This window comes from Squalius cephalus (genome assembly GCF_949319135.1).
Source record: "Squalius cephalus genome assembly, chromosome: 1".
NCBI classification, from domain to species: domain Eukaryota; kingdom Metazoa; phylum Chordata; class Actinopteri; order Cypriniformes; family Leuciscidae; genus Squalius; species Squalius cephalus.
This window is the reverse complement of record NC_137122.1, coordinates 16,194,275-16,221,826: the sequence shown is the minus strand read 5'-3', so window position 1 is coordinate 16,221,826 and position 27,552 is coordinate 16,194,275. Positions and strand designations below refer to the sequence as shown.

At 36.2% G+C, this 27,552-nt stretch overlaps 1 protein-coding gene across 1 annotated transcript; it reads right to left on the bottom strand.

Moving 5' to 3' along the window:
- Positions 1–866: 866 nt before the first annotated feature.
- Positions 867–27,464, bottom strand: LOC307162654 (GTPase IMAP family member 8-like). The gene is made up of 3 exons (XM_079878116.1): positions 27,342–27,464; positions 11,153–11,803; positions 867–2,786 (listed from the first exon to the last, which is right to left on the bottom strand). The coding sequence occupies exons 2-3, from the start codon at positions 11,799–11,801 to the stop codon at positions 1,792–1,794; spliced, it is 1,644 nt and encodes a 547-aa protein (XP_079734242.1). The 5' UTR covers positions 11,802–11,803; positions 27,342–27,464; the 3' UTR covers positions 867–1,791.
- Between the last annotated feature and the right edge of the window lie 88 nt (positions 27,465–27,552).

Below are 27,552 nucleotides of genomic sequence, written 5' to 3'. Positions count from 1 at the left end.
TCTGATCAAAAGACATTCAAAGAAATTCATTTAAAACACAGACATCAATAATCAGCCTGTGAATCTCAACAATGGTGACAATAATAAAGCATGTTGCAGTGGCTGCCACCAATCACAACTCATTAATGGCTCCCATCATGCATTGCGGTATGAATAAATTATGATCTGTATTGTCTATGTAATTTACTTTTCCTAATTGAATATTCTGCTCATCACCATTGTTGAGATGCATAGACTGAATCTTGACATCTGTGTGTGCCTAAAAGAATGAATTTTTTTTTTTTAAACAACTTTTAAGAAATCCTTTATATTATATCAAAAATTCTGGGCATTTATGCAGATTCATTAACCAACAACATAAATTGAAGTCAGAAAGAAGGATTTTAATGAGTTCAGTGATCAAGTTCAAATGATGATTGTCATAATATAACCAACACCATCAGATCACTTTTTTCTTTGTTCAACTGGTGATTATAATTCAGAAACAACAGACAAACAAAATCTAAAGTTAATAATATATGGGTCAAGAGTCCAACTAAAGCAACCATTGATCGTCATACCGGTAACTTACAATTTGTGATTTTCTCCTTCAGTGATTCTGCTTGTTAACATCAGGTGTCTTCAATAATGTTCAATCATCACTAAATTAATCACTTAATTATCTCATTAACTTCAACACTCTTGAGTGTGGACTCATACACTCCCAGGAGTGTTAATTTAACACTGGAGTTTTTGCTGTGTACAAAGAGCCGTAGTTAACTGACAAGCTGAGCCATATCGCATTAATTATTGCTGGCGATACGTCCGCGATATTAATGCGATATGACTCAGCTTGTCAGTTAACTACGGCTCTTTGTAGTAAATGCCGCTCCATCTGAAAGCAGGTGATGGTGATTTACTACTAATCAAGGAACCGGCTTTACTGACGAGATGCGCATAACAATCTCACGATATATATCGCACAGCCCTAGTTTAGATGTTGATGTCTTACTGAAAATGTTTGGTTTGAGGTCACCATCATGGAGATCAGTGTTTGCTTTGCATTTAGTTGGGCTCTTGACCATTGACTTCTATTAAGGTGATGTTTTATCAGCAGTTGTAGGTGTTTATGGAAAACATTTCTGCATTGACGTTTGAGAACGCTTGAGGAACATTATACATTTTAAAACATGTTCCCCTAATGTCAAGAAAACTGGACATTTTTTACATTGCCAGAACCAACACTGAATATTTGGAGAATGTTCTTATAACTAAAGTCTGTTAGCTGGGAAGTTCCATCTCCGTTTATATTCATCCAGTTCCAGACAAAACTGGCGAAGGACTTCATTTTCTTTCATGAGGTTAGTAATTGTGTTCTCCAGAGATGCAACTCTATTTGTAACGTCTTCAATTTCCTTGACAAATAATTCCCTGGATGAGGAGAAGGTGCCAAGAGAAGCAGTGTTTTCTTGAACAGATATTTCAAAAGATTGAAGCCATATGATACCATATAAAATATACCTATTTTTTCATAAACAAAAAACGCCGTCCACCCAGTGCTATTCTATCCAAAGTTACATTTTAACACACATTGAGTGCTAAATATCTACACAGCGTGTCTCAAAACCAAATTAGCCAGATATCAGTTATCATGATTAGAAGATCTGGCTTTTTTTCAAATCATCTCAGATGTATTAAGCAAAGTACAATGAACAGACACTGATCTTAAGTCAGATCATCTGACTCTACTTCTCTCTCTCATTACACACACACACAATAGATTCAAAACATTATTGATCATTTTTGAGTCTTTCACTGTACTTTGCACAGCTTCTGTTTTGCTAGTGTTCGTGTAGCTTTCATTGCAAGACCTACTGCCTTCCCACGACTGATTCCTTTCCTCTCAGCTTCCTTTATTGTGCTCTCTTTCTCTTCAAGGGACACCTCCTTCTTCAGGCTTTTGCGTATTTCTGATACATTCACATTATTGTGAATTAGAAGATCTTCTATGAATGTGTCAGAACAAGATTGTTTAGCTTCATGTCGTGACTCCTCTACTAAACGCCAGAATATTTTCTGCCATTCTGTCTGAGTGACCGGTTTGTGCTCCTGTTTGTGCTGTTTCACTTTCTCATCTAGTATCTGCTTCTGAATCTCCTGAATGTGTTTTTCTGTTTCATCAAACATGTCATTTTTAAAGTGCCCTCCATTTTCTGCCACCATCATTTCTAATTTACCTATCAGATCTTTGAATTGTGGGAAACTGGGAAAGTCATTATCTAAACAGAAGAATCGGTTTCCACAACTGCCTACAAGTTCTTTAATATCTGGATCACCATTTTGTAGATACTCTTCAATTGTTTTTCCTTTCTTTAACTGATTTTTGTGAGTGAAGACGATCATGGAATATTTTTGCATCTGTTCTCCGAACACTTCTTTAAGTTTCTTTATTGTATTTTTCTCCTCCTCAGTGAATCGACCCACTTTAATGACAATAATAAAAGCATGTGGCCCAGGAGAGGATAATGTTATGCATTTTACTAATTCAGGAATAACCTGCTCTTGACTGAGTTTAGTATCATAAAGTCCAGGTGTGTCGATCACTGAGATCTCTTTACTAAACCTCACTGTAGTTTCTGCCTGACACTGTTTCGTCTGTGACTTTGAACTGGCTGTAGATTTGAACACGTTTCTGCCGATGATGGTGTTTCCAGTGGCACTTTTCCCAGCTCCAGTTTTTCCCAGCAGAACCAGTCTGATCTGGTCTTTCCTCTCAGGAATGTCATCAAACTTCTCTGGACATCTATCTGAAAATAAGACAGAAAAACCAAATGAAACTAAGGCAGAAAGATCAAATCCCTGATCTACAGAAGCCCTAAACCACAGCGTAAAAAATAATAATAAAAAAAAAAAAAAAAAACAAGAAATCTAAAATTACGAGATTAAAGTCGAAACATTATGAGAATAAAGTCTTAATATTTTGTGAGTAAAGTCAAAATATGGTGAATATGTTGCTATACCAACATGCCATTACCATTTGTCTTGGGACATTACAAAATAGGCTATAGCACTGCACCGGACTTTACAGGCGAAAACAATTTTCAGACCAGGATTGTGGCACTCGTCTATAGGCAACGCCATCTCGGTCGAGAACACTTAACCGTAACCAGACTGTCTCCCTCTTCACCGTAAATCCTTTCTGGATAGATTTAAGTGCATTGCTTTTTATATCCGATTGTGGATTTTGTGACAGTGCACATAATTTGTTACAAAATTATGAGATTGCAGATGCATTGAGAACATTGCACAGTAACCCAGCGGGCACCTTGATGTCAAAATTACGTCAAGAAATAGGTCAAAAATGAAAGTCATATTGACGTCAAAGTGTCGATGTCAATTTGATGTCAAGATTTTGACCTCTGCTGATGTCATTTTGCCAAACAAAAAGGTGAAATGCATGGCCGTGCAGCTTCACTTAAAACTAACCAGATTTACTTTATTTAATTTCAATTTTAATGAAATCATTTAAATGTTACATTTTAAAGTCACCATGATGGTGGTTAGCGTTTGCTTTAGTTGTGCTCTTGACCCTTGACACTTTAATATAAAATTTTCTCTGACTGCTATAATTATGTGTTTATAAAGCACATTTGTTGAAGCTAAAAAAGCCATGAGATCAGGTGATGTTGGCTGTTTATTGATGATGATGATGATGATATCATCATGTAAATACCTAAATCACTGATCATGTTCTGTGTCTAATGCTTTGATTATATAGCACTTGTGGTTTTTATGTTATTTTCTAATAGAAGCCGTTTAATTTTACAGCATGAGAGCAGTGATGTTTATCAAGTAATATAAAGGATTTTAAAAACATTTAGTGCATTCAACTTTTTCCTCTACATTATTACTCAGCCATCAAGAATCAGTGTATGACTCTCAACAATGGTGACAATCAATGAAACGCTCCATGCTGCAGTGCATGCTGGGTACCACCAATCAAAACTCACCCATATCTCCCAGCATGCATTGCGGCTTTAATAAATTATGCAGCTGGAGTTGATCTGATTATCTGGATATTTTGTTTGTTTGTCACCATTGTTGAGATTCATATGCTGTTTCTTGATGTCTGTGTGCGTCTAAGTAATGCCATAGATTAATGTTTTTTGTGCACTAAATAGTTTTTAAACCACAAGTTCTATATAATCAAAGCATTAGACACTAAATAAGATCAGGGATTCAGGCAATTACATGATGATATCATCTTCATCATCAATGAAAAGCCAATATCACCTGATCTCATGGCTTTTTTAGCTACAACAATTGTGCTTTTATAAACACACAATTATAGCAGCCAGAGATTTTTTTTATGTCAATGAGTCAAGGGTCAAGAGCACAACTAAAGCAAACGCTACACTGTAAAAAATAAAATCGTAAAAAAACAGTCATTGACTGTCAGCTACGGCTGCCAAACAAAAACCGTAAAAATAAAGTAAAATATCCTAATTTAAATTAAGTGCAAAAAACTTTTACAGAAATTTTCCTTAAATGTTTTACGGAAAAACAGTGTTTTTTTACAGCTATTTCCTGAATTATTACGATCAAACACCTTCATTGTAAAAAAATCCCATAAAAAACAGTCAAATGACTGTCAGCAATGGCTACCATACAAAAACCGTAAAATTAATGTAAAATATCCTAATTTAAATAAGTGGAAAATACTTTTACAGAAATCTTCATTAATCTTTTTTAACAGAAACACACAGTTAATTCACATTTTTTCAGATTTTTTACTGAAAAACATGCAGTTAATTATATGCATGATTTGCTGTGACTATACGTCACTACATCAACAACTACACAGTTACTGTCTGTTAATTAAAGCAACATGCAGCATATCATCAGTGTTTCTTTGCTCATCCTGGACTGAAGCTCAGGCTCTACTCTTCAACACAATGGTGACACACAAAACACACCATACAGAAACACTTTAAACCCCAACAGAACATTAAACACTATCAGGATCTCAGCATCTTCACTTATTACAATCCAGACTTTATTTCTTTCATACTAACATTCTTATTGAGAATTAACAGAGGTTTAGAAGTTGAAGTTATATTGAAAAGAATAAAGTTTGATGTCACCATGATGGAGATCAGTGTTTGCTTTAGTTGGGCTCTTGACCTTTTAGTGTTAACTTAAAATTTTCTCTGGTTGCTTTAACTGTGTGTCTTTGATGCATATTTGTTATGGTAGGAATCCAAGAGAAAAGCAGATCAGATGATGTTGGTCTCTTTTTAGTGACAATAGTCATCATGTAGTGTCCTGCTTCATTGATACCACCTGAAGTGTGATATCTGATTAAGTAATTAAATAATAGTTGTTAATTTTTGCCTGATAAAACTGCTATATAAGATCCTGCAGTGCCGTGATACTCAGATTTTATGAAGTCATTATACAGAAAATGTTTTGACAGGATTATATAGACTCACTCAGACATCAATAATCAGCGTATGAATCACAACAATGGTGACAACGAAAAAAAAAATCTGAACTACTATAAAGTCACAAAAAGGCTTTGTTGGTTGTCACCATTGTTGAGATTCATATGTTGATTCTTGATGTCTATACTACAAAAAAAAAAAAAAAAAAAAAATTAACCAGCTCAAAACTTTTTCCATATAATATATATCTTTTTAAATTTCAGATTATTACAGTATTGTTGCCAAGGATCATGTGAGAAATTATGACATTATAGACTTTGTATAAAGCTAAATTCAATCTACATATTATGTAATCTAAACTAATATATTCAAAGATTTGGCTGTCATATCAGTGAATCAGATCATCACGATGACTGTAACATCACTTATGAATGATCAAGATCATCTGATATTTCTCCTGCATTTATTGCTATAACAAAGGTGTATTAAATACACAGTTAAAGCAGCCAGAGAAACCGAATGTTAAAAACTCATGGGTAATGAGTAGGGCTGGGCGATTTAAATCGCGATATTGATATGCGCAGCTCGTCAGTAAAGCCGGTTCCTTGATTAGTAGTAAATCACCATCACCTGCTTTCAGATGAAGCGGCATTTAGGGCTGAGGAGATAATTAAGTGATTAATTTAGTGATGATTGAGCATTATTGAAGACACCTGATGTTAACAAGCAGAATCACTGAAGGAGAAAATCACAAATTGTAAGTTACCATTAAGGTGATGTGTGTTTGCTTTAGTTGGGCTCTAGACCATTATCTGTTTCCTTTAATATTTACTGTTGTTTGTCTGCTGTTATTGATTTATAACAGTTAAATGAACAAAGTAAAATGTTATCTTATAGTGTTGGTTATGTTTTGACATAATCATACTGTGATCTGAAAAATGAAACATATTAAGATAGTTTGGTTTAACTTGTTAGCAGTAGTTTTGTGATTCTTCAGCCTATGATTATCAGGACTTTACTTATAATTCAAAATATTTATTAAACATTGATCTGATCAAAAAGATGTTCAGACATATTCATTTAAAACACAAACATCAATAATCAGCCTGTGAATCTCAACAATGGTGACAATAATAAAGCATGTTGCAGTGGCTGCCACCAATCACAACTCATTAATGGCTCCCATCATGCATTGCGGTATGAATAAATTATGATCTGAATTGTCTATGTAATTTACTTTTCCTCATTGAATATTCTGCTCCTCACCATTGTTGAGATGCATAGACTGAATCTTGACATCTGTGTGTGCCTAAAAGAATGATTTTTCTTTTAAAAACTTTTAAGAAATCCTTTATATTATATCAAAAATTCTGGCCATTTATTTAGATTCACAGTTATGCTTTAACCAACAACATAAATCGAATTCAGAAAGAAGGATCTTAATGAGCTCAGTGATCAAGTTCAAATGATGATTGTCATAATATATCCAACACAGATCACTTTTTATTCTTTGTTCATCTGGCAGTTTTAACTCAGATACAACCGTCAAACAAAATCTAAATTAGCCAACACATGAAAGGCTCAGAGCCCAACTAAAGCAACTACCCATCACAATAATGGTAACTTACAATTTGCGATTTTCTCCTTCAGCGATTCTGCTTGTTAACATCAGGTGTCTTCAATAATGTTCAATCATCACTAAATTAATCACTTAGTTATCTCATTAACTTAAACACTCTTGAGTGTGGACTCATACACTCCCAGGGGTGTTAATTTAACACTGGAGGTTTTGCTGTGTACAAAGAGCCGTAGTTAACTGACAAGCTGAGCCATATCGCATTAAAAATCGCTGGCGATACGTCCGCGATATTGATGTGATTTGGCTCAGCTTGTCAGTTAACTACGGCTCTTTGTAGTAAATGCCGCTCCATCTGAAAGCAGGTGATGGTGATTTACTACTAATTAGGGCTGTCACGATGTTAGATTTTTCACACCACGGTTATTGTGGCCAAAAGAACTCACGATATCGATATATCGCGATATCTATAGAATCTATGGGGGGGGGTTATCAGTCAAATTTATTTTTACTTATAGTTTTTCTTTTTTACTCAACAAACATAAGGATACTGATAAACACAAGGCACATGCATTTTTACTTCTTGCGTACTCAATCTATGGCAAATTTTTGTGAAGGAAGACAAGCATGTGAAGTTTATCTGGTTTCAAACTGAAGCCCAACACTGTCTGAAGGTTTCCTGAAGAACTGAAAAGCTCTTAAACCTGTTGTTGCACTGGCGCCAATAAAGTCATGCAGATAGCAGATTTGAATAAAAAAAATCAAGTGCAAATACAAATAGCCTAGGCTACAAAAATAAGATGAGTAAAGAAAACGGGGTTCTTAATTTTAATAATCACCCCTTATTAAATATATGAACACAGAAACCCCCTGTTAACAGTTACTGTCACGTTTCCCATTCCATGATGACTAGTACAATAATAGCCGAGTCGCGTCTATGACAACTCGAGGTATCGCACACCGGACACGCACTTTCTCAGTTTATGGCCAGCAATATCATTATGTTTAAGGACATGGAATTGAGATAATGTCTGTAGGCTACTATGTTATGATTATACTGTACAATTAAATACAATAGTTGCTGAGTCTGTGATCTGAACACTTTTTTCTGCGCTCTGTGTCGCGGCAGGATTTTGAACAAGGTCCTGAGCCGTTGCTGGGCGCCTTGGACAGACGCCGAATAGAACCGCGCTGTGCTTCTCGTCCGGTGTGTGTACACTCATACAGAATGTGTTCGAATTTTAAAGACGTGGCGCTCCGCTTCTCGTCCAGTGTGCGACCACCTTTAAGGTGCTGTTTTCTTTGAAGCCGAAGAACTCTGTTCTTAAAGGGTCATGAAACCCCCCTCTTTCAGCTCAAGTCTAGCTCACAATCTTTTTGAAAAATGCAACTTAAATGGGCGTGGTGGCTGTGAGAAGGAGGGAGGGGAGTGGGTGTGGTATGGCAGGGGAGAGGGGAGAGGGGAGAGGGGGAAACTGTCATCGCCAGTGGCCCATGCATATCGACTGTCACTAAAAATCAGTGGTAAAACATGAGGAAATGCTAGATTTTCTTTATAGCTGGCAAAGTTAAAGTCTAATGAAATACACGGACACCTTGTTTTTGTCCTTTCAAAAGTAACTGAATGACCTGCTACATATTAGCCTACTATAGCAATCATACTTGTATTTAAACATATAAATGTACATGTATATGTATAATTATGTCATTATAAAATATATATTTGTTTATATACACACTATAAATGCATATATTTGAAAGTAATACATTTTCCGCTTAAAAAAAAAAAACGTTCCGTACATAGCCTAGATCTACGCGCCCCCTGAACCCACATAATAAAGATAGACAGTGACATAGAAGTTTGCACAAATTAAGCATACGTTCCATACAATTGAGTTATTATCGAAATATATACATTTTAATAACGAGTGATTATTTAACAAAAGGCAAGTAAAACGGTCAGGGTTACATTTTAGACACACAGACACACACACACACACACACACCCCTCTGAAGCGATAGAAAAGTCCTCGCGACCGCATCACTCGCAAGACGAAACCTGCATTGGTGTACAAGTCCACCATTCTCCAGTTGAATGGTTGCTACACACACATAGATGTGTCCGTGGTTGATGGGCACCGCCCGCAGTCAGAGTCTAGCCCGGGCAGCATCGCGGGGAAAGATGCACTGGAACTTTTGCACCACGAAAACAAACGCGCGTCCCATCATTGCCTCTCTCATCTACTACGCGATATCACAGTTTGACATGTCTGTCTTTGGAAAGTTCCACGTGGTGTCATGAATAATTAAGAGGCAGTGTCTTCTCATTGGATAAGAAAACTCAGTACATGAATAATTATGAGACACCGATGAGTCATCAAAGTACTATAGTGCTCTGCCACGTCACTGCCTGTGACGTGGACACGATGAAGATTTTAAACCCGGAAGACGAAAATAGCGGAAAAAAACTCAAATTTAACCATTTTCCCCCTACTATTAAATCTAACAGATGCTAACATTGTCTTCAATGGTGTTCAACACACATACCTCTGTTAAAATCTCAGAAAATTTGGTTTAGGGGTTTCATGACCGACGAGCTTACTTTTTTTCGGGTGTGGACAGAGTGTTTCACTGATTCACTCTAGCTGCGCAGGCGCGGACGAGCGCTGCGTCTAGAAAACGCCAATATCGCCAATACCGGTATATTGTATTGCTCTAAATTAACACGATGTCGATATTTCATGCTTTGAATATCACGATTATCGTCAATACCGGTATATTGCGACACCCCTACTACTAATCAAGGAACCGGCTTTACTGACGAGATGCGCATAACAATATCGCGATTTAAATCGCCCAGCCCTAGTAATGAGCCCAATTGAAGCAGACACTGATCTCAATCATGGTGACATCAAATTTATTTTAAAGCTGTCAGCTGCGGCTGTCAAACAAAAACCGTAAAAATAAAGTAAAATATCCCATTTTAGAAGTGCAAAAAACTTTTACAGAAAATTTCTCCAGTATTTATTGCTATAACAAATGTGCATGAAATACACAGTTGAAGCAGCCAAAGAAAAACCTAAGTTAAAAATTGAAGTCATGAGCCCAACTAAAGCAGACACTAATCTCAATCATGGTGACATCAAATTTATTTTAAAGTTTTTTACAATTTATTAAAATTAGAATATTTTACTTTAATTTTAGGGTTTTTGTTTGGCAGCCGCAGCTGCCAGTCATTTGACCCTTTTTTTACGATTTTTTTACAATGAAGGTATTTGATTATAATAATGCAGGAAATACCTGTGAAATAACAGTGCTTTTTCGGTTTATTTAAATTACCATATTTGACTTTAATTTTAAGGTTTTTGTTTGGCAGCCGCAGCTGCCAGTCATTTGACCCTTTTTTTACGATTTTTTTTACAATGAAGGTTTTTGATCGTGATTATTCAGGAAATACCTGTAAAATAACAGTGTTTTTCAGTTTATTTAATTTAGGATGTTTTACAGTTTTTTGGGGAGCTGACAGTCATTTGACCATTTTATCATTTAACTGTTTTCTTTCTGTTAAATTACAGATTATATTTGTAATTTTACATACATTTTTATGTAATTTAAGAAAACAGAAAAAATACTGTATGAAAAATACAACAAATGTTCTGTATAAAAAGTGTGAATTACTGTAATTTGTCATTAATGTCACAATACCTAAAATAACAGCTGAATTTTTATTTTACAGATATTATTTGTAATTTTACAGTGTTTTGAGTACAATTTAAAATGAAAGAAAATGATCGTAAAAAAATCACAGTTATTTTCTGTAAAATTAGGATTTTTTTTTACAGTGTACAGTTACCTGGTGTTTAATTTAACACCGCTCGGTGTTCATATGGGAACCACCAGCCGTGTGTTAAAAGTAGCGCTGAAGCAGTGTAAGAGTTAATTCGATACTTAAGTGATTAATACAGTGATGATTGTTTGATAATTTAAGTAATCTGGTGACTACGAGTAGAATCACTGAAGAAAAGAGAAACACAAGAACTACAACTGACTTCAACCACAGCTTTAGATGAAATCAACTGAAAAGACATTGGTTGTGTTAGATTTAAATTTAAAGCATTTACAGATGCTCCAAATTATTACAATAAAAACTTACAATTACAACTGACAGTAGTCTCCTTGTGTTCACTCCTCTTCATTTGCTCCTTGATAAATATCCCATCGTTCTTCATCACCATTCCTTCAATCTTCTGCAATAGGTCTGGGACCTGATTACCAAGTTTTCTCTTGTTATTAAAAGAGTGAAACTTTCCTCCACATTCGTTCACCAATCGCTGAAGATCCTCATGATCTTGATTTTTTAGATGTTCCTCAATGCTCTCATTTAGATCCTCTAGTTCATCTCCATCTGTGAACAGAATCATTATGTACTTCTGAACTTCAGGACCAAATAAAACTTTATTATAATCCAGGATCTCTTCCTCATTTTCCACAGGTTTATCTAGAGGAACGGTGATCAGAACTGCACTGAGACCTGCTGAACATCGAGAGACCAGCTGATCCTTCATCTTCTCCAGCTTCTCCTTATTCAGATCTGGATCCAGTAGATCTGGAGAATCAATCACACACACCTGCTTCTCTCCGATCTTTGTTTTTTCATCACACACTTCAGACTCATGATTTTTAACTTTAAACTTTCTTTTTCCCAGTATAGTGTTTCCAGATGAGCTTTTCCCAGAACCCTTCCTGCCCATTAGAAGAATCCGGATCACTGGATCATCTGAACTGGAGCTGATCGCTGACATCGCTGAAAGATACAGAAAATGTGGAATAAGATATAGGTCAAGGTAATTCTTCTCATGACAGGTGGCCAAGATATGAAAATAACAAGATATAGACAGCAAAATCCCTGTGTTAAATTAACTTTGCTCAGAATAAATTTGGTCCCTCTCTAAAGGGAGTTAAAATAACTCTGAATTGGTGTTAAAATTAATGATGTACTAAGTAATTAATTAAGTGATGATTGAGCATTAGTGATGAACACCTGCTGTAAACTATCAGAATCACCGAATGAAAGAGAAACCGAACTACAATTGACTTCCAGACACAGCCTCAGATGAAATCAACTGAAGGTAAAGGAAGAAATTGAATCTCTGAAGATCTCAGCAGAGGATTAAAAAACTGCACAAACATCATTACCATCTTAAGTTATTAATAACCAGATTGACTTTATTTCTGTCATTTGTCTACATAAGTTATTATTGAGAATGAACAGAGGTTTAGATGTTGACAATTTATTGAAAATGTTTGGTCACCATTATGGTGATTAGAGTCTCATTTAGTTGGGCAGTTTGACTTTTAGTAAAAGTTTAGTTTAGTTTAGTTTAGTTTAACCAGTTTTTCCAAAACACATAATTTGATTCAAAGAAAACCAAAAAACAAAGATAATCAGGTGATATAGTTTTCCACAAGATAAAGTAGAATAGTTCACTACACGTCAATGACCAAAAGTGGTTATTTGTTTTTAATAGATTATATACACTAACAATACACTATTGCAATAGATTACATATACAGAATTTTGACTATGAAATTATTATTGGAATATAGACAAACCTATATCAAGAATCAGCATATGAATCTCAACAATGGTGACATGTTTCATGCCACAATGCATTCTGGGAGACATGCATTTTATACTATTGTGGCTCCCAGCATGCATTGCAGCATGAAACATGTCACCATCGTTGAGATTCATTTGCTGATTATTGATATCTATGTTTTTTTGTGTGTTTTTTTTTATATTCACATAATATTTTGTGATAATCTGGTAACATCAATAAATCTCTTTCAGTCAATGATGAGATTAGTGCATTATTCTATTTTATGTTGTTGAAAACTGTATCACCTGATCATTTTTGTTTCTGGCTTCCTTTGCAACAAATTATGTGTTTATGTGTGATAATCACTGTTACAAAAACCACAAACTCACAAAAAAAAGAAAAAAGAAAAAAAAAGTCAAAAGTCAAACTGCCCAACTAACTCCTCAGAAGAAGAGTGGGACTTATTTTGAATAGCGACTTATTCCAGCTGTGGATACAATTTCATATGAGTTAGTTTTTATTTACATTGCTTGGGCTATTTCCAGATTTCTATTTGGATATATTTTTAAAATGCAATTTATTCCTGTGATGTCAATTATTACTCCAGTCACTGTCTTCATATTACTTCAGTTTCACATGATCCTTCAGAAATCATTTTAAAGGGTAACTAAACCCTAAACCAACTTTTATTAGTTAATGATCTGTAAGAATGGGGCTTTATTAGTGCTGTTCATTGATTCGAGTAACTTTTTTTACATTTGGGTATAAAGTGTTTTAATTCTACAATATATGGTGTAAAAACGTCTGAGTGCTGCCCTCTTCAGGTTGAACGGTGGCTACTGCAGGTGAATTTTCCTATTGGATGTCTGTGGTGGTATGTGACGTAAGCGGTGGCAGGTGACGTAAGCAGGTTCCAGCTCACCACGCCCTCCCTTGGTACGAGCTACCACGCATAGTATTGCATCAGTTAGGATAGCTTCAAGTTCATGTAGATTTATCTGTATTTAGTACAGTGGTCAGGAGGGTATGTAGGTGTAGTGTTGCTGGTTGCAACAGTATTGCTGGACTGCATAGCTTTCCAGCAGACTTGGAAATTAGGCGCCAGAGGAGCTCAAGTGTGCAAACTGCATTTTACGTGGGATTGCTTCTGCAACGCAATAGAGGAGGAAATGGGCTTTTCCACACAGCTCGCGCTGAAAAGCGACGCAATGCCAAACGCTGCTCCTCCTGCATGGACTCCACCACCGCAGCGGCGTCTTGATGTGAGTGATCATATATATAATCACAATTTATGGCTAGGCTAAAGATAATCCTCTGGGGTCGACAAACGCGCCAGCGCATTTTCCTGGATTTTTTTCCACATAGCGGCAAAATATGAATATTCCTACAGAGAGCGCGCACTATTGACATCAACTCAGTAAAACTCATCAGATGCATGTTCTTTACGTCGTCTTGCGACCCTGTGAGTCACTCTCCATTTTAGAGTCTGACAGCAGCTGTCAATTAATCCGTCACTGCGTGTATCAGGTGCAGTATTTGTATATTTTCTAAAGAAGAAAAGTGACACCGTACAGGCTACGGAAAAGTTCCTAGCAGATGTATCCCCTTACGGGAAAGTGAAGTGCATCAGATTCGATAACGGAACGGAGTTTACATGTGGTGATTTTCAAGCGCTGTTGAGGAAAAACAATATCAGACATGAAACGTCAGCTCCGTATTCCCCACACCAAAACGGAACTGCAGCGAGGGGTTGGCGTACTCTTTTTGAGATGGGTAGATGTATGATAGTTGAAAGTGTACTACCAAAGCAGCTATGGCCCTACGCAGTACAAACAGCAGCAATGGTACGCAACAGGTGCTTCAACAGGCGTACAGGGCAGACTCCTTATGAGCTGTTGACAGACAAGAAGCCTAATGTATCTAAGATGCAAAAGTTTGGATCTGTATGCTATACTTACAAACAGGAAAAGGGAAAACTTGACTCCAGATGTGACATGGGGTGTTTTGTAGGTTACGATAAGAACAGCCCGGCTTATTTGGTGTATTACACAGATACAAACAAAGTTCAAAAACACAGGCTAGTGAAGTTTGTGAGCAAGGCAGCTGTGGAAAAACAGACACAGACGGGTGAGCCAGATCCAAGCGTGAGACCCCTGACTAGCGAGACCCCACAGAGTAGGAGTACAGAAAATGCTCCAGAGCCAAGTGTATGGAGTAGAAGTGCTCATAGTGATAGTCCAGGGGCAGAAACAAGGTCTAATGACCATAATCAAGCACAACAGAGTGTGACAAGTGGTGAACCCAAGAGTAGGAGGTATCCGGCTAGAGAAAGAAGAACACCGAGTTACTTAGATGACTTTGTAACTGAAGACAGTGATAGTGACGTGGTTCACATCACGGTAGACTATTGCTGCAGAGCCGTGTGTGGCATTCCACAGACTTATGGGGGAGCAATGGGGTCAGCTAACTCAAAAGAATGGGTAAAAGTCATGGATGAGGAAATCCAGTCCCTGAACGAGAACAAAACCTTTACCCCGACAACACTACCAATAGGCAAGAAAACAGTGGGGGGTAGATGGGTGTACTCCATCAAGACTGATATAGATGGAAAAGACAAATATAAAGCAAGGTTTGTAGCTAAGGGTTACAGCCAGAGAATGGGAGTAGATTATGGGGAGACGTTTTCACCCACTGCAGACTTGACGAGTGTTAGGATTGTGCTACAGAAAGCAGCACAGGAGAATTTACTCCTACACCAAATGGACGTGAAAACAGCGTACTTGCACGCTCCCATAGACTATGAGATCTACATCACCCAGGGCCGGAGTGGGGCCACTTTTCAGCCCAGGAGTTTCAGGTCCAAGACCGGCCCACTTTTTCCATGGTAGAATTCCAAATTAGCACTTTTTCTAAATTGGATAAATGAAGCAACAGTTCAGCTCGTACTATTGTGTAGTTTGTATTAATACCATGGGTTAACAAATAATGTAGCCTTAAGGTTAAATAATAATTCACTTAGACTTTAAGCAATTGCGACTTTATTTCACACAATTCTGACTTTATATTTCGCAATTCTGACTTTATAACACGCAATTGCGACTTTATATCACACAATTCTGACTCTATATCTTGCAGTTCTGACTTTATAAGCAATTGCGACTTTATTTCACGCAGTTCTGACTTTATATCTTGCAATTCTGACTTTATAAGAAGCAATTGCGACTTTATTTCACACAATTCTGACTTTATATTTCGCAATTCTGACTTTATAACACGCAATTGCGACTTTATATCACACAATTCTGACTCTATATCTTGCAGTTCTGACTTTATAAGCAATTGCGACTTTATTTCACGCAGTTCTGACTTTATATCTTGCAATTCTGACTTTATAAGAAGCAATTGCGACTTTATTTCACACAATTTTGACTTTATAACACACAATTACGACTTTATATCACGCAATTCTGACTCTATATCTCGCAATTCTGACTTTATAACACGCAATTCTGACTTTATAACACGCAATTGCGACTTTATTTCACGCAATTCTGACTTTATATCTCGCAATTCTGACTTAATAACACGCAATTGCGACTTTATTTCACGCAATTCTGACTTTATATCTCACAATTCAGACTTTAAATCTCACAATTCTGAGAAATAAAGTCAGAATTGCGAGATGTAAACTCGCAATTGTGAGATAAAAAGTCACAATTATCTTTTAAAATGTTTTATTCTGTGGCGGAAACAAAGCTTCCATACCTCCTGGCCTCTTCCTCCCATCCATCCTCCCTGACGCGTACCGTTACTGTAGGGCCGGCCCAGCTATAGCCTACCTGACAAAACATTTTGGAAAAGACGGGCTATGGACCCAACCAACTCTATAGGAGGGGAGGGGAGAACTCCCTCACATGGTACAACCCAGAGGCTGCGCGCTGCGCTGTCAGAATGCGGAATGTGTGTAGCCTAATGTAACTAACGTGACATTGAAATGTGAAAAAAAAAAAATTTTATTCCTCGACCGGCCCAAAAGTGAAGCGGCCCACCAGGAATTCTCCCGATTCTCCCGATTACCCACTCCGGGCCTGACATCAATCCACCAGAAGGCTATCAAGAGAAAGAGGGTATAGTTTATAAGCTAGAGAAATCGCTTTATGGTCTAAACCAATCCGGGCGAAATTGGAATAGGGTTTTGCACAATTGCCTAACTGAGGATGGTTTTAAACAAAACCCAGCAGACCACTGTGTTTATGCCAAGGAGTCAAAAGAAGGAAAGGTGATCATAATCATATGGGTCGATGACTTGATTTCTCGATGACTTGACTTCATTGCAGTGAGTGATAAAGAGAGACTGAAAAATGTGAAATAGATGCTTGCAGAAAAGTTTAAAATGAAAGATCTGGGCAAACTTAAACATTTTCTGGGTATCGATTTTAGTCAGTCAGATGGGTGTGTAAAGATGTCACAGGAAAAGTAACAAGATACTACAGTGTTTTAATATGCAAGACTGTAGAACAAGAGAAACACCCTGTGAGCAAAAGCTAGAGTATACTACTGAGGATGCAGTAAAGATGGAAGATGCCAGGATGTACAGAGAGGCTGTGGGAAGTCTTATATATCTGACTGTTTGCACCAGACCAGATTTAAGTTTTGTTGTGAGCAGGTTGTCACAATTCTTTGCTGAGCCTACAGTGGGTCACTGTGAAGCATGTACTTATCTCAAAGGCACAGCAGAGAAAGGGTTAAGTTTTAGGAGAAACGACAGTGAGAAACTAGGTATACACACTGTAAAAAAATTACTGTAGAATTTACAGCAACTTACTGGCAATTTTGGTTGCTAAATTTTACAAGAGTACTGTAAAACATCAACTACAATTTAACAGTAAAAATACAGCACTAACAATTTGCTGTAAAATTTACAGCAACTTACTGGCAATTTTGGTTGCCAGTAAGCCTGTAAATTTTACAAGAGTACTGTAAATCATAAACTACAATTATACTGTAAAATTATACAGCACACATGTAAAAGCAGCAAAACAAGAGCAGCTGTGAATTTACAGTTCTTTAATGTAATCTTTACAGTATGTTACTGTTATTAATAATGTACTGAATTAAAACCTGAGATAACGCACTTCATTTGAGGAAATTGATTGGTCAATTGCCATTAAATATTTATACTGTGAGATTATTTCATTTTAATCCACTAAGAAAAAGACGTCATGAGCTAACTAGAAACATCAATTTAACTAAATCCTACTAGTGATCATCACCACACATGAATGAGTTGAAGAACTTAAAAACGTCACAGACTTCGCTAGATCACGCCCCCCTTGCCACAGACGCGTTTGCCAGCGCCGAGCGGAGAGGAGCGCAGTGCATGTAGTGACATCATGTCAGAATCACATGTAATAAAATACCTAACTTTATCATTATGAATATAAACAACTAACATGGCTGTTAGCACTCACTATCGATTCTTCCATGCCTCTTCCCCTCCTCGAGTCAAAGGGGTGTGCGCATGTGGGCAGCTCCTGTAGCCGCGGGGGTGGTAGCCATGGTAGTGAGGGAGAGTGACAGTCGCCCAGCCAATCATTTCATTCGTTCTGAATGGAAATAAGTAGCTGTGTTTATTGCGCCCTGAGAGTACTACAGACACTCGATGTTTATACTCTCTTTTTCAGAGTACTTACATTTGAATTATGTATTGGTATATAAAGACAGTTTAAACAAATTTGGGAAAAAGTTTTTTTTTTAAAACCTGCCTATAGGTATACCCCACCTTTAACTCTCTCCTAGCCTCTTTTGATCTCAAACGACTCATCACCACAGGTACTCACAAATCAGGCAACTAACTGGACCTGGTTTACACACGCAACTGCATCAAAGACAACATTCTGGTGAAATTCTGATGAAACCTGCGCTCACTTTCTCCCTCCCATCTTTCCTCTTCTTTGTCTTCCTTCTCTTCCCTCACCCAGGGCAGCGAGGAGGAAATGGCGCAAATCAAAAGACACATCTGACCTGAGTATGTATAGGCACTTGAATCCTATCTCACAGGTCCTTCAGGGTCGCATGGAGATGGCGAGGTAAGTCCAAATCTACAGAAAGGCCTACATAAGAGTCTGCACAAAGAAGTGATACAGAGGTGGGCAATATCAAGAGACAGCCTCTGCTAAGCCATTTTTTTTAATTATTTTTTTTAAGTTGTTGTTTACAGGTTTTAATGATACAGGTAGATTTTAACTTATCACTATATTTGAGTAGCCTTGGAATAAAGGAAATAAAAGTTTTGTAAGTCAATTTGCTGATATTAAATCATTACACAATTTGTGTGTTAATATGACACATCTATTTTGTTAAATTTGTCACAACATTTTGTCCCTGAGCACACACACTACATGTGTTAAAACACATTTTTAACACATCTCTTTTGCATCACACCGCATCATGTTGCTTTCTTGAGCACCTGTATATTTTTTTCTTTTCTTTTTTTGCACGATTTTCTGTTCTTTTTCCTTCAAAAAATATTGTGGAAAACTGATGTTTTAAAATAATATGCAGAGGAAAACCAAGTCCTATGTTTGGTGGACCCTTTGTGTTACATACCTTAGTATTCTAAAGTATTTCGATTAAGTTACAAAAGTAAGTTCTATAATCTATTTTTTTTTTCACAAATTACGTTTTAAAGCCTGTATTGTGTAATCTGTAGGCATTGTTGTGTAATCTGCTCATGTCCTGTCATTGTTCTTGCCGGTGGTTTTCCAGTTCTCTGATCCTGTGTTTGCATCCTGCCTTGTGTGTATTTACTTTTACTGAGCTATTTCTGGATTACTCTTTCACAGACAGACCGGTTCTGCCTGTTGCAGTGTTCGTGCTACACTGTAAACCTGAACAGTACTACTAACCTATAAAGATTGAGAACACTTTAATTAAAGTCTGTTATATGTGGTGAGACGCGGAGGGATTAAAAACTGACAACTAGCGACTGCTCCATCCTGGAATCTTGCCAGGGACAATACTAAATGAAATTTCCTAATTAGGCAACACAGGTTAGCTCACAGTGAATCGGCAGGAGATGTGGATATGAAAGAAAAATATCATTTTATTAAGATAAGAAAAGACTTTACAAAAGCACAGAGAAAGAACCATCAATAACATTTAACCAAATACACAAAGAGCGACCGGAGAAGTCAGGGACATCTGAGTTTTAGGGTAAAGAAGCCAAGGCGTGACAGCAGGGAATAAAGGGCACAATAAGTCCTCCACGGCAAGTCATCATTCCCATACACCTGTGCATCAACACTCACACACACACATACAAGTTTACACACCACTCATAACACAGCACTCGTGATGAAAAGACTGCCACCAGCAATCCACCCAGTGTTAAATTAACCCTTCTCAGTGTACATATGTGTCCACACTACAGGGTGTCAAAATTAACACTGAAGCAGTGTTGAAGTTAATGAGATAATTAAGTGATTAATTAAGTGATGATTTGAGCATTATTGAAGACACCTGATGTTAACAAGCAGAATCATTGAAGGAAAGAGAAACAAGAAGAACAGAAAAAAGAGAAACACAAGAACTACTGACTTCGAGCCATTATACATTATTGCATTTAATATTACCAGCCTGTCTACTTAGCCACCAGTGCATCTATGGTAAAAAAAAAAAGTAAAAAGTACACTGTCAGAAATAGGGGTACAGTAGGAGTCCATTTCTGTCCCCCAAGGTACAATCTACACTAACGTACCCATAGGGCTTATTATTGGACCTCAAGGTACATATATGTACCTTTTTGAGGGTCAAAAAGGTACATATATGTTCCCAAGCATTAAAAGGTACATACATGTACCTTTTCTTTTAAAGGTTAAGGTACAATACCTAAAGACAGCCTCTGCTAAGTAATTTTTTTAAAGGTTTTAATGATACCTTAATCATTTAAGGTAGATTTTAACTTATTACTTTATTTGAATAGCCTTGAAATAAAGGAAATAAAAGGTTTGTAAGTCAATTTACTGATATTAAATCATAACACAGCAAAAACTCCAGTATTAAATGAACTCTCCTGGGAGTTTAAACGACTACATACTCAAGAGTGTTAAAGTGTTAAAATATGAGTGTTAAATTAACACTCAAGACTGTTAAAGTTAATGAGCAAATTAAGTGATTCATTGAGTGATGATTGACTATTATTGAAGACACCTGATGTTAACAAACAGAATCACTGAAGGAGAAAATCTCATTTTTTAAGTCACCGTTATGGTGATCGGTGTTTGCATTAGTTGGGTTCTTGATCCTTAAAATGTTACCATTCGATTTTGTTTGGCTGTTGTATATGAGTTATAACTGCCAGATGAACAACGAAAAATGGTGATTAGGTGGTGCTGGTTAAGTTTTGACATAATTATAATTAGACCTAAATAACTGAACTCATTTAAAGTCTGATCTCTGACTTAAATGTATATTGTTGATTACAGCATCACTGTGATTCTACAGCATGAGATAAAGAATTTTCTAAATAATCTAAAGGATTTCTTAAAAGTTGTTCTGATAAAACAAATCTTTCTTTTAGGCGAGTAGTATGAAGCTGCAGACTCCCGCATTCTCAGACCCCTCGTTTTTCGAGACAGCGCCTCCTATCAAATTGGATCGGATAAACATGTGAAGAACTTATGCCGAAACGTGAGTAGGCTATCATCAATTTTATTTAGCGAATCATACTCATTCGATTTCTTTTTTAATCAAACTACTTTATAGCTCATCAATACACCAACCTATGAATAGTCCATTTAATATTTGTAAAGATAGTCTGTAACAAAATTTGAGCCGTTAATGTATGTTTTTTCCCCTTTTTTGCCCGAAAATATTTTGATAGCTAACGTTAGCCTTTAACCTTGGACTTTTTGTGGACACGCCATTGTAAAATTTTTATAAAAATTAGTTGACATTAAAGTAGACCAATTAAATACATTAAGTGTGTTAATATCAAAGAATGTCATCATTAATTATTTAATCAGATTTACCGTTTGACCTTTTTTTTTTAAATTACCGGACCTTTTGTCCTAAAACTATAAATTGAATTAACGTTAATTAATGCCGGAGCAATTATTTTACTTTATATAATTTATGTAGACTACTTAAATTAATTCTTATAAAACGTAAGTATTAAAATGAATCAATATTAATTTAACTGTGATATGAGGTTGTTGCCAGCCATTTACAACTCATACAATTGCCTAATAATCAAATTTACTATGCCTTCACTATGTATTAACAATATTTTTGACAATGGCATTCATCTTTTATTTTAGTGAAGTAGAGGAATTTGACAGCGTTTGCAAAAATGAAAAAAGAAGGAACATTCGCCTGCCAGAAAGTAATTATTTTACCTTATGCATTTACATTACATTTATTCATTTAGCAGACGCATTTATCCAAAGCGACTTATAAATGAGGAGGGTTTTTTTAATGCAATTGAAGACGAAAAGTAAAGTCACTAACACAATTCTTTCTTCCTTTTTTCTTTGCTTTGTCCTGTTTACAGCAAGATGATGTTTAGGTGATCGTTAAATAAAGTACATAATTGTTTATTATTGCTGTTTTGTCTATTCTTTTTTGAGTTTTGCTTTGCATTCAAAATATCAAAAAACAAGTTTTGTAATGCTAGCATGGTATAATGTTAATTGGACCATTACAAGGTTGAACTGAAAGAAAATTTGGCATTTGAATTAAAAAAAAACATTGTAGCAATATAATATCACATAATATTTTTCAGAAGATAGTTCATTCTGTAGGCTAATTGTATCCCTTCCATCAGTAATTTTCTTTCAATTACACCCACGCTCAAAAAATAACTACTGGGTAATTTGTTAGTCAGAGAACACAATGAGTTTTTTGGCACATGCATTAAGCAGGGAACGCAAATATTTATTTGGATAACTTTAAATTAAACGAGACCGTAATATTGCATCCTATTGTTTTCAATGGCATTTGGATAAGGGTGTTATACATCTTCTGAACAGCAGGAGGCGCTGTCTCAAAAACTGAGGGGTCTGAGAATGCGGGACTCTGCGTGCGGGACTGTAGCTGCAGTAGGCTCTGAGTCTGCAGCTTTATAATATTGGTTTAGGCACACACAGACATTAAGAATCAGTGCATGAATCTCAACAATGGTGACAAACAGAATATTCAATTAGGGAAAGGAAATTAGTAAACACAATTCAGATTATAATTTATTCATACCGCAATGCATGATGGGAGCCATGAATGAGTTTTGATTGGTGGCACCCAGAATGCACTGCAACATGCTTTATTATTGTCACCATTGTTGAGATTCACAGGCTGATTATTGATGTCAGTGTGTCTACATAAAGTCTTTTTCAAAGTCTTATTATCAGAAGTATTTTTAAGAAATATCTTGGATTATATTGAAAATGCTGAAAACCATTTGCTGTAGAATTGCAGTGCTGCTGTAGTCAACAAGGTAGATGTAACTCTCTGAATGACATTGGTGATTCAGGTCAAATTATGATTATGTCAAAACATAGCCAACACCACCTGATCAACTTTTCTCTTTGTTTATCTGAGAGTTACAACTCAGAAACAACAGCCAAACAAAACCTAAAGCAACATTGTTTCGGCCCAGATCCGGCCCACATCCGGCCCACATCTGGCCCACATGCAGTGTGGAATGACGGCACTTGAGTGGACCGCTCCTGTTTGCCAGATCTGGGCCACAAGCAGGCCATAGCAATGCCACATGTCTGCCAAGAGCAAAGAAATAAACCAGAACTGGACCTTATCTGAGCCACAAAGTCTGTGTATATTAAATATGAAGTCATCTCAGCCTTAATAAGCCTGTTAACAAGCAGAATCACTGAAGGAAAGAAGAGAACAGAAAAAGAGACGAGCAGAAACACAAGAACTACAACTGACTTCAGACACAGCCTTAGATGAAATCAACTGAAGAGAAAAGAAGACATGAAGAGTTTGGTTCCAAAACGCGATAAATCCATTTAGATTAATTTGAGTAAAAATGTGTTTTCTTTACCAAGAATGTGGCAAGATGAAAACCACTATTTTCTGTTTCAAACTTTCACATAGCATCTTTAGGTTATAATAACAAAAAAAATTCAAATCCAGATTTTGATTTTCAAAGATTTATTATAAAAACTGATCATTTTTTCCCCAAAATGCAATAAATTCATGACACTTTTTTTTTTCAAAATGCAATTAATCCATTGAATCAATATAAAAGTTATTTTTCATATTGAAACTGTTGAAAATACACAACAAAATAAGTTGATCCACATATGACAGCCTCTGAACTCGGTCAATATCTTATTACAGGCACTGGACTAAAAATACATTCAATCAGCCATCGCTTGGAAATACCTCCTGAACTTTTTTGACGGCGATCATCTGTTAAATGGCTTGGTCCTGCTCGGTTTTCGTTGACTTTGAGTAAAACAATTGAAAGTTTTTCAAAAGATCCCCTGGGGTCAACGTGTCAGCGTGACTGAAGTTTGATGCTGTCGTGTGAGAACAAGCAACAGCCGGCATTTTTCCTCCTCCCGCGTGCCTCGTCTTCTTAATCTCCTCACGTAAATGATTATATTTCGATGGCTTACGTTTCTTCCCTACCGCAGAAACCACCAGGTTCATCAATGCCGTCAAAATTATAAAAAAATTTGTTTGATTGTTGATCAAAAAGTACAAAGTAGATAGGAAAAACTAGGATGCCGGGTGTATTCAGAGCGCCACCGTTACTGTTTACAATGCGTGGAATGGTGCGCTGTGATTGGTTGAGCGGATTTATCGCATTCTGCCGAGAAAGGAGACTGGCGTTTGTCGCGGTTTGGAAAGAAAGGGAGAAAACATGACAGAATAACACAGCGGATATCGCATTTTACGTAAAATTTTAAATTGACTTTTCAATACCGACCCTACAATACTGATTTTTGCGGGAACTCTTTTTTTTTTTTTTAAATGGCGTTTATCGCGTTTTGGAACCAAACTCTTCACATTAAATCTGTGAAGATCTCAGCAGAGGAGGATTAAACAACTCCACAAACAGCATTACCAGCTTCACTTATTACTAACCAGACTGACTTTATTTCTGTCAGACGTCTACAAAAGGTTTATTGGGAATTAACAGAGGATTAACTCTAATGGGTTTCATTTGAAGTCACCATAACAGTGATTAGTGTTAACAAAAGTTAAAAATACAATGGGCAAGTGCCCGACTAAAGCAGACACTAGATAGTGATTTTTCACCTTCATTGATTCTGTTTGTTATCATCGGGTCACGGGTGTTTTCAATAATGGTAAATCATCACTCAATTAATAACTGAATTATCTCATTAACTTCAACACTGCTTCATTGTTCATTTAACACTCTTGAGTGTGGAGTCAAATACACTCCCAAGAGAGTTAATTTAACACTGGAGTTTTTGCTGTTTGTGCTGAAATGCTCCTCATCACTGTAGTTAGTTAGCGCCTGCACCATCATAAGAGTGTTTGTTCAATAAACTTCATTCATTGTGTCAATAATAATCTCCCACTGATGCTGTACAGATATAAGCCTATGTTATAGCAACAGATATATAAAGCCTATATTAAAGCAACTCAGTCCAGTTTGAAGCTTGAAGCTTATTTTAGAAGCTGTTTGATTCTCAGATGGACTTTATTAGCAAAAGGGAAATCAAAAGTGCATTCAACCTAATATCAGATCAATTCACATCCATCATTACAAGTTTCTCTGGTAGTAGGGAGTCTCTCTAACAAGTGTTATCTATAACAAGTGTTATCTTTGTGACAAGTCACAACAAGCATATGAAAATGCTTGATAGAGAGCAACTATAGAGAAAAACATACAAATATATCTTATTTATAATGTAAGTGATTATTAAATTAATACAAAATTGTTAAGCATATGATGCAGCTTTACAATGCACAGCAAAAAGTCCAGTGTTAAATTAACTCTCCTGGGAGTTTATATGGCTCCAGAGTCAGTGTTAAAATATGAGTGTTAAATTAACACTCAAGAGTGTTAAAGTTAATGAGCTCATTAAGTGATTAATTGAGTGATGATTGAGCATTATTGAAGACACCTGATGTTAGCAAGCAGAATCACCAAAGGAGAAAATCTCATTTTTTAAGACACCGTTATGGTGATCAGTGTTTGCTTTAGTTGGCCTCTTGACCCATAAACTGTAAACATTAGATTATCTTTGGCTGTTGTATTTGAGTTATAACTGCCAGATGAACAAAGAGAAAGTTGATCAGGTTTTGTTGGTTATGTTTTGACATAATCATAATTTCACCTGAATCACTGATCTCATTTAGAGTCTAATCTCTGACTTAAATGTATATTGTTGATTACAGCATCACTGTGATTCTATAGCATAAGATCTTTTTTTTCTAACTAGTCTAAAGGATTTCTTAATAGTTGTTCTGATAAAACAAATCTTTCTTTTAGGCACATACAGACATCAAGAATCAGTGTATTGATCTCAACTATGGTGACAAACAGAATATTCAATTAGGAAAAGGAAATTAGTAAGACAATTCAGATCATAATTTATTCATACCGCAATGCATGATGGGAGCCATGAATGAGTTTTGATTGGTGGCACCAGAATGCACTGCAACATGCTTTATTATTGTCACCATTGTTGAGATTCACAGGCTGATTATTGATGTCAGTGTGTCTACATAAAGTAAGTTTCTAAGTCTTTTTATCAGAACAATTTTTAAGAAATATTTTGGACTATATTGATAATGATAAAAAATAATTTGCTGTAGAATCACAGGCTGCTGTAATCAACAAGGTAAACCTGACTCTCTAAATGAGAGTTGATATTCAGGTCAAATTATGATTATCAAATCATAACCAACACCACCTGATCACCTTTTTCTTTGTTCATCTGAGAGTTATAACTCAAATACAACAGCCAAACAAAATCTAAAGTTAATGCTTTATGGGTCAAGAGCCCAACTAAAACAAACAATGATCACCATAACGGTGTCTTAAAAAATTTGATTTTCTCCTTTGGTGATTCTGCTTGTTAACATCAGGTGTCTTCAATATTGGTCAATTATCACTCAATGAATCACTTAATGAGCTCATTAACTTTAACACTCTTGAGTGTTAATTTAACACTCATATTTTAACACTGACTCTGGAGCCATATAAACTCCCAGGAGAGTTAATTTAACACTGGACTTTTTGCTGTGTGGATGTTGGCTCCTCCAACTCCAAAGAGATTATTGGAGCAAGTTTTACAAGAAACCCCTAGTTCAGTTTTCCTACTACAACATTTCACGTTTGATTCAACATGTTACTTGCAGTTTCTTTGTAATTATTTGTGAAATTTACTAGCAATTTCTAAATGAAAATATTCAAAATGAATCCCACACCTTTTTTTTTTTTTTTTTTTTTTTTTTAGTTCACAGACACAACAATGCAATACAGAGCGGTTTCATAAATGTGACGTGTCATGTGAAGTTCAAAAACTTCTCTAGTTTTACAAAGGATTTTGTCCAAGAATTCTGATTCCCGCTGAAGTCAGAGGACCAAAAAATTCAAAAAGAAGATTGACCCAAACATCATTACATACAATCTATTAAAAGTTAAAATGTGAAAGTAAAATATTCAAACTGGACTATTTCTGGAAAAAAAAAAAAAAAAAAAAAGACAAACAAAATGTAGATATTGAACATAATACATACCTTAAGCGAATCCTTGACTAAAATAAACAATGAAAGCTGAAGGATTTTCGTCCCAACAGCTGCTGGTTGTAGACTGAGAGAGCGTTGTCAGCTTTAATGTGTGAGACAGATACTAAGAAACATGCAGGGAGGAGCGTTACTGAAATATGAACTAAACTGAGCTGAGGGAGGAGTGACTGATGTCAACCATTTATAGGAGCCAAGGTTCTTG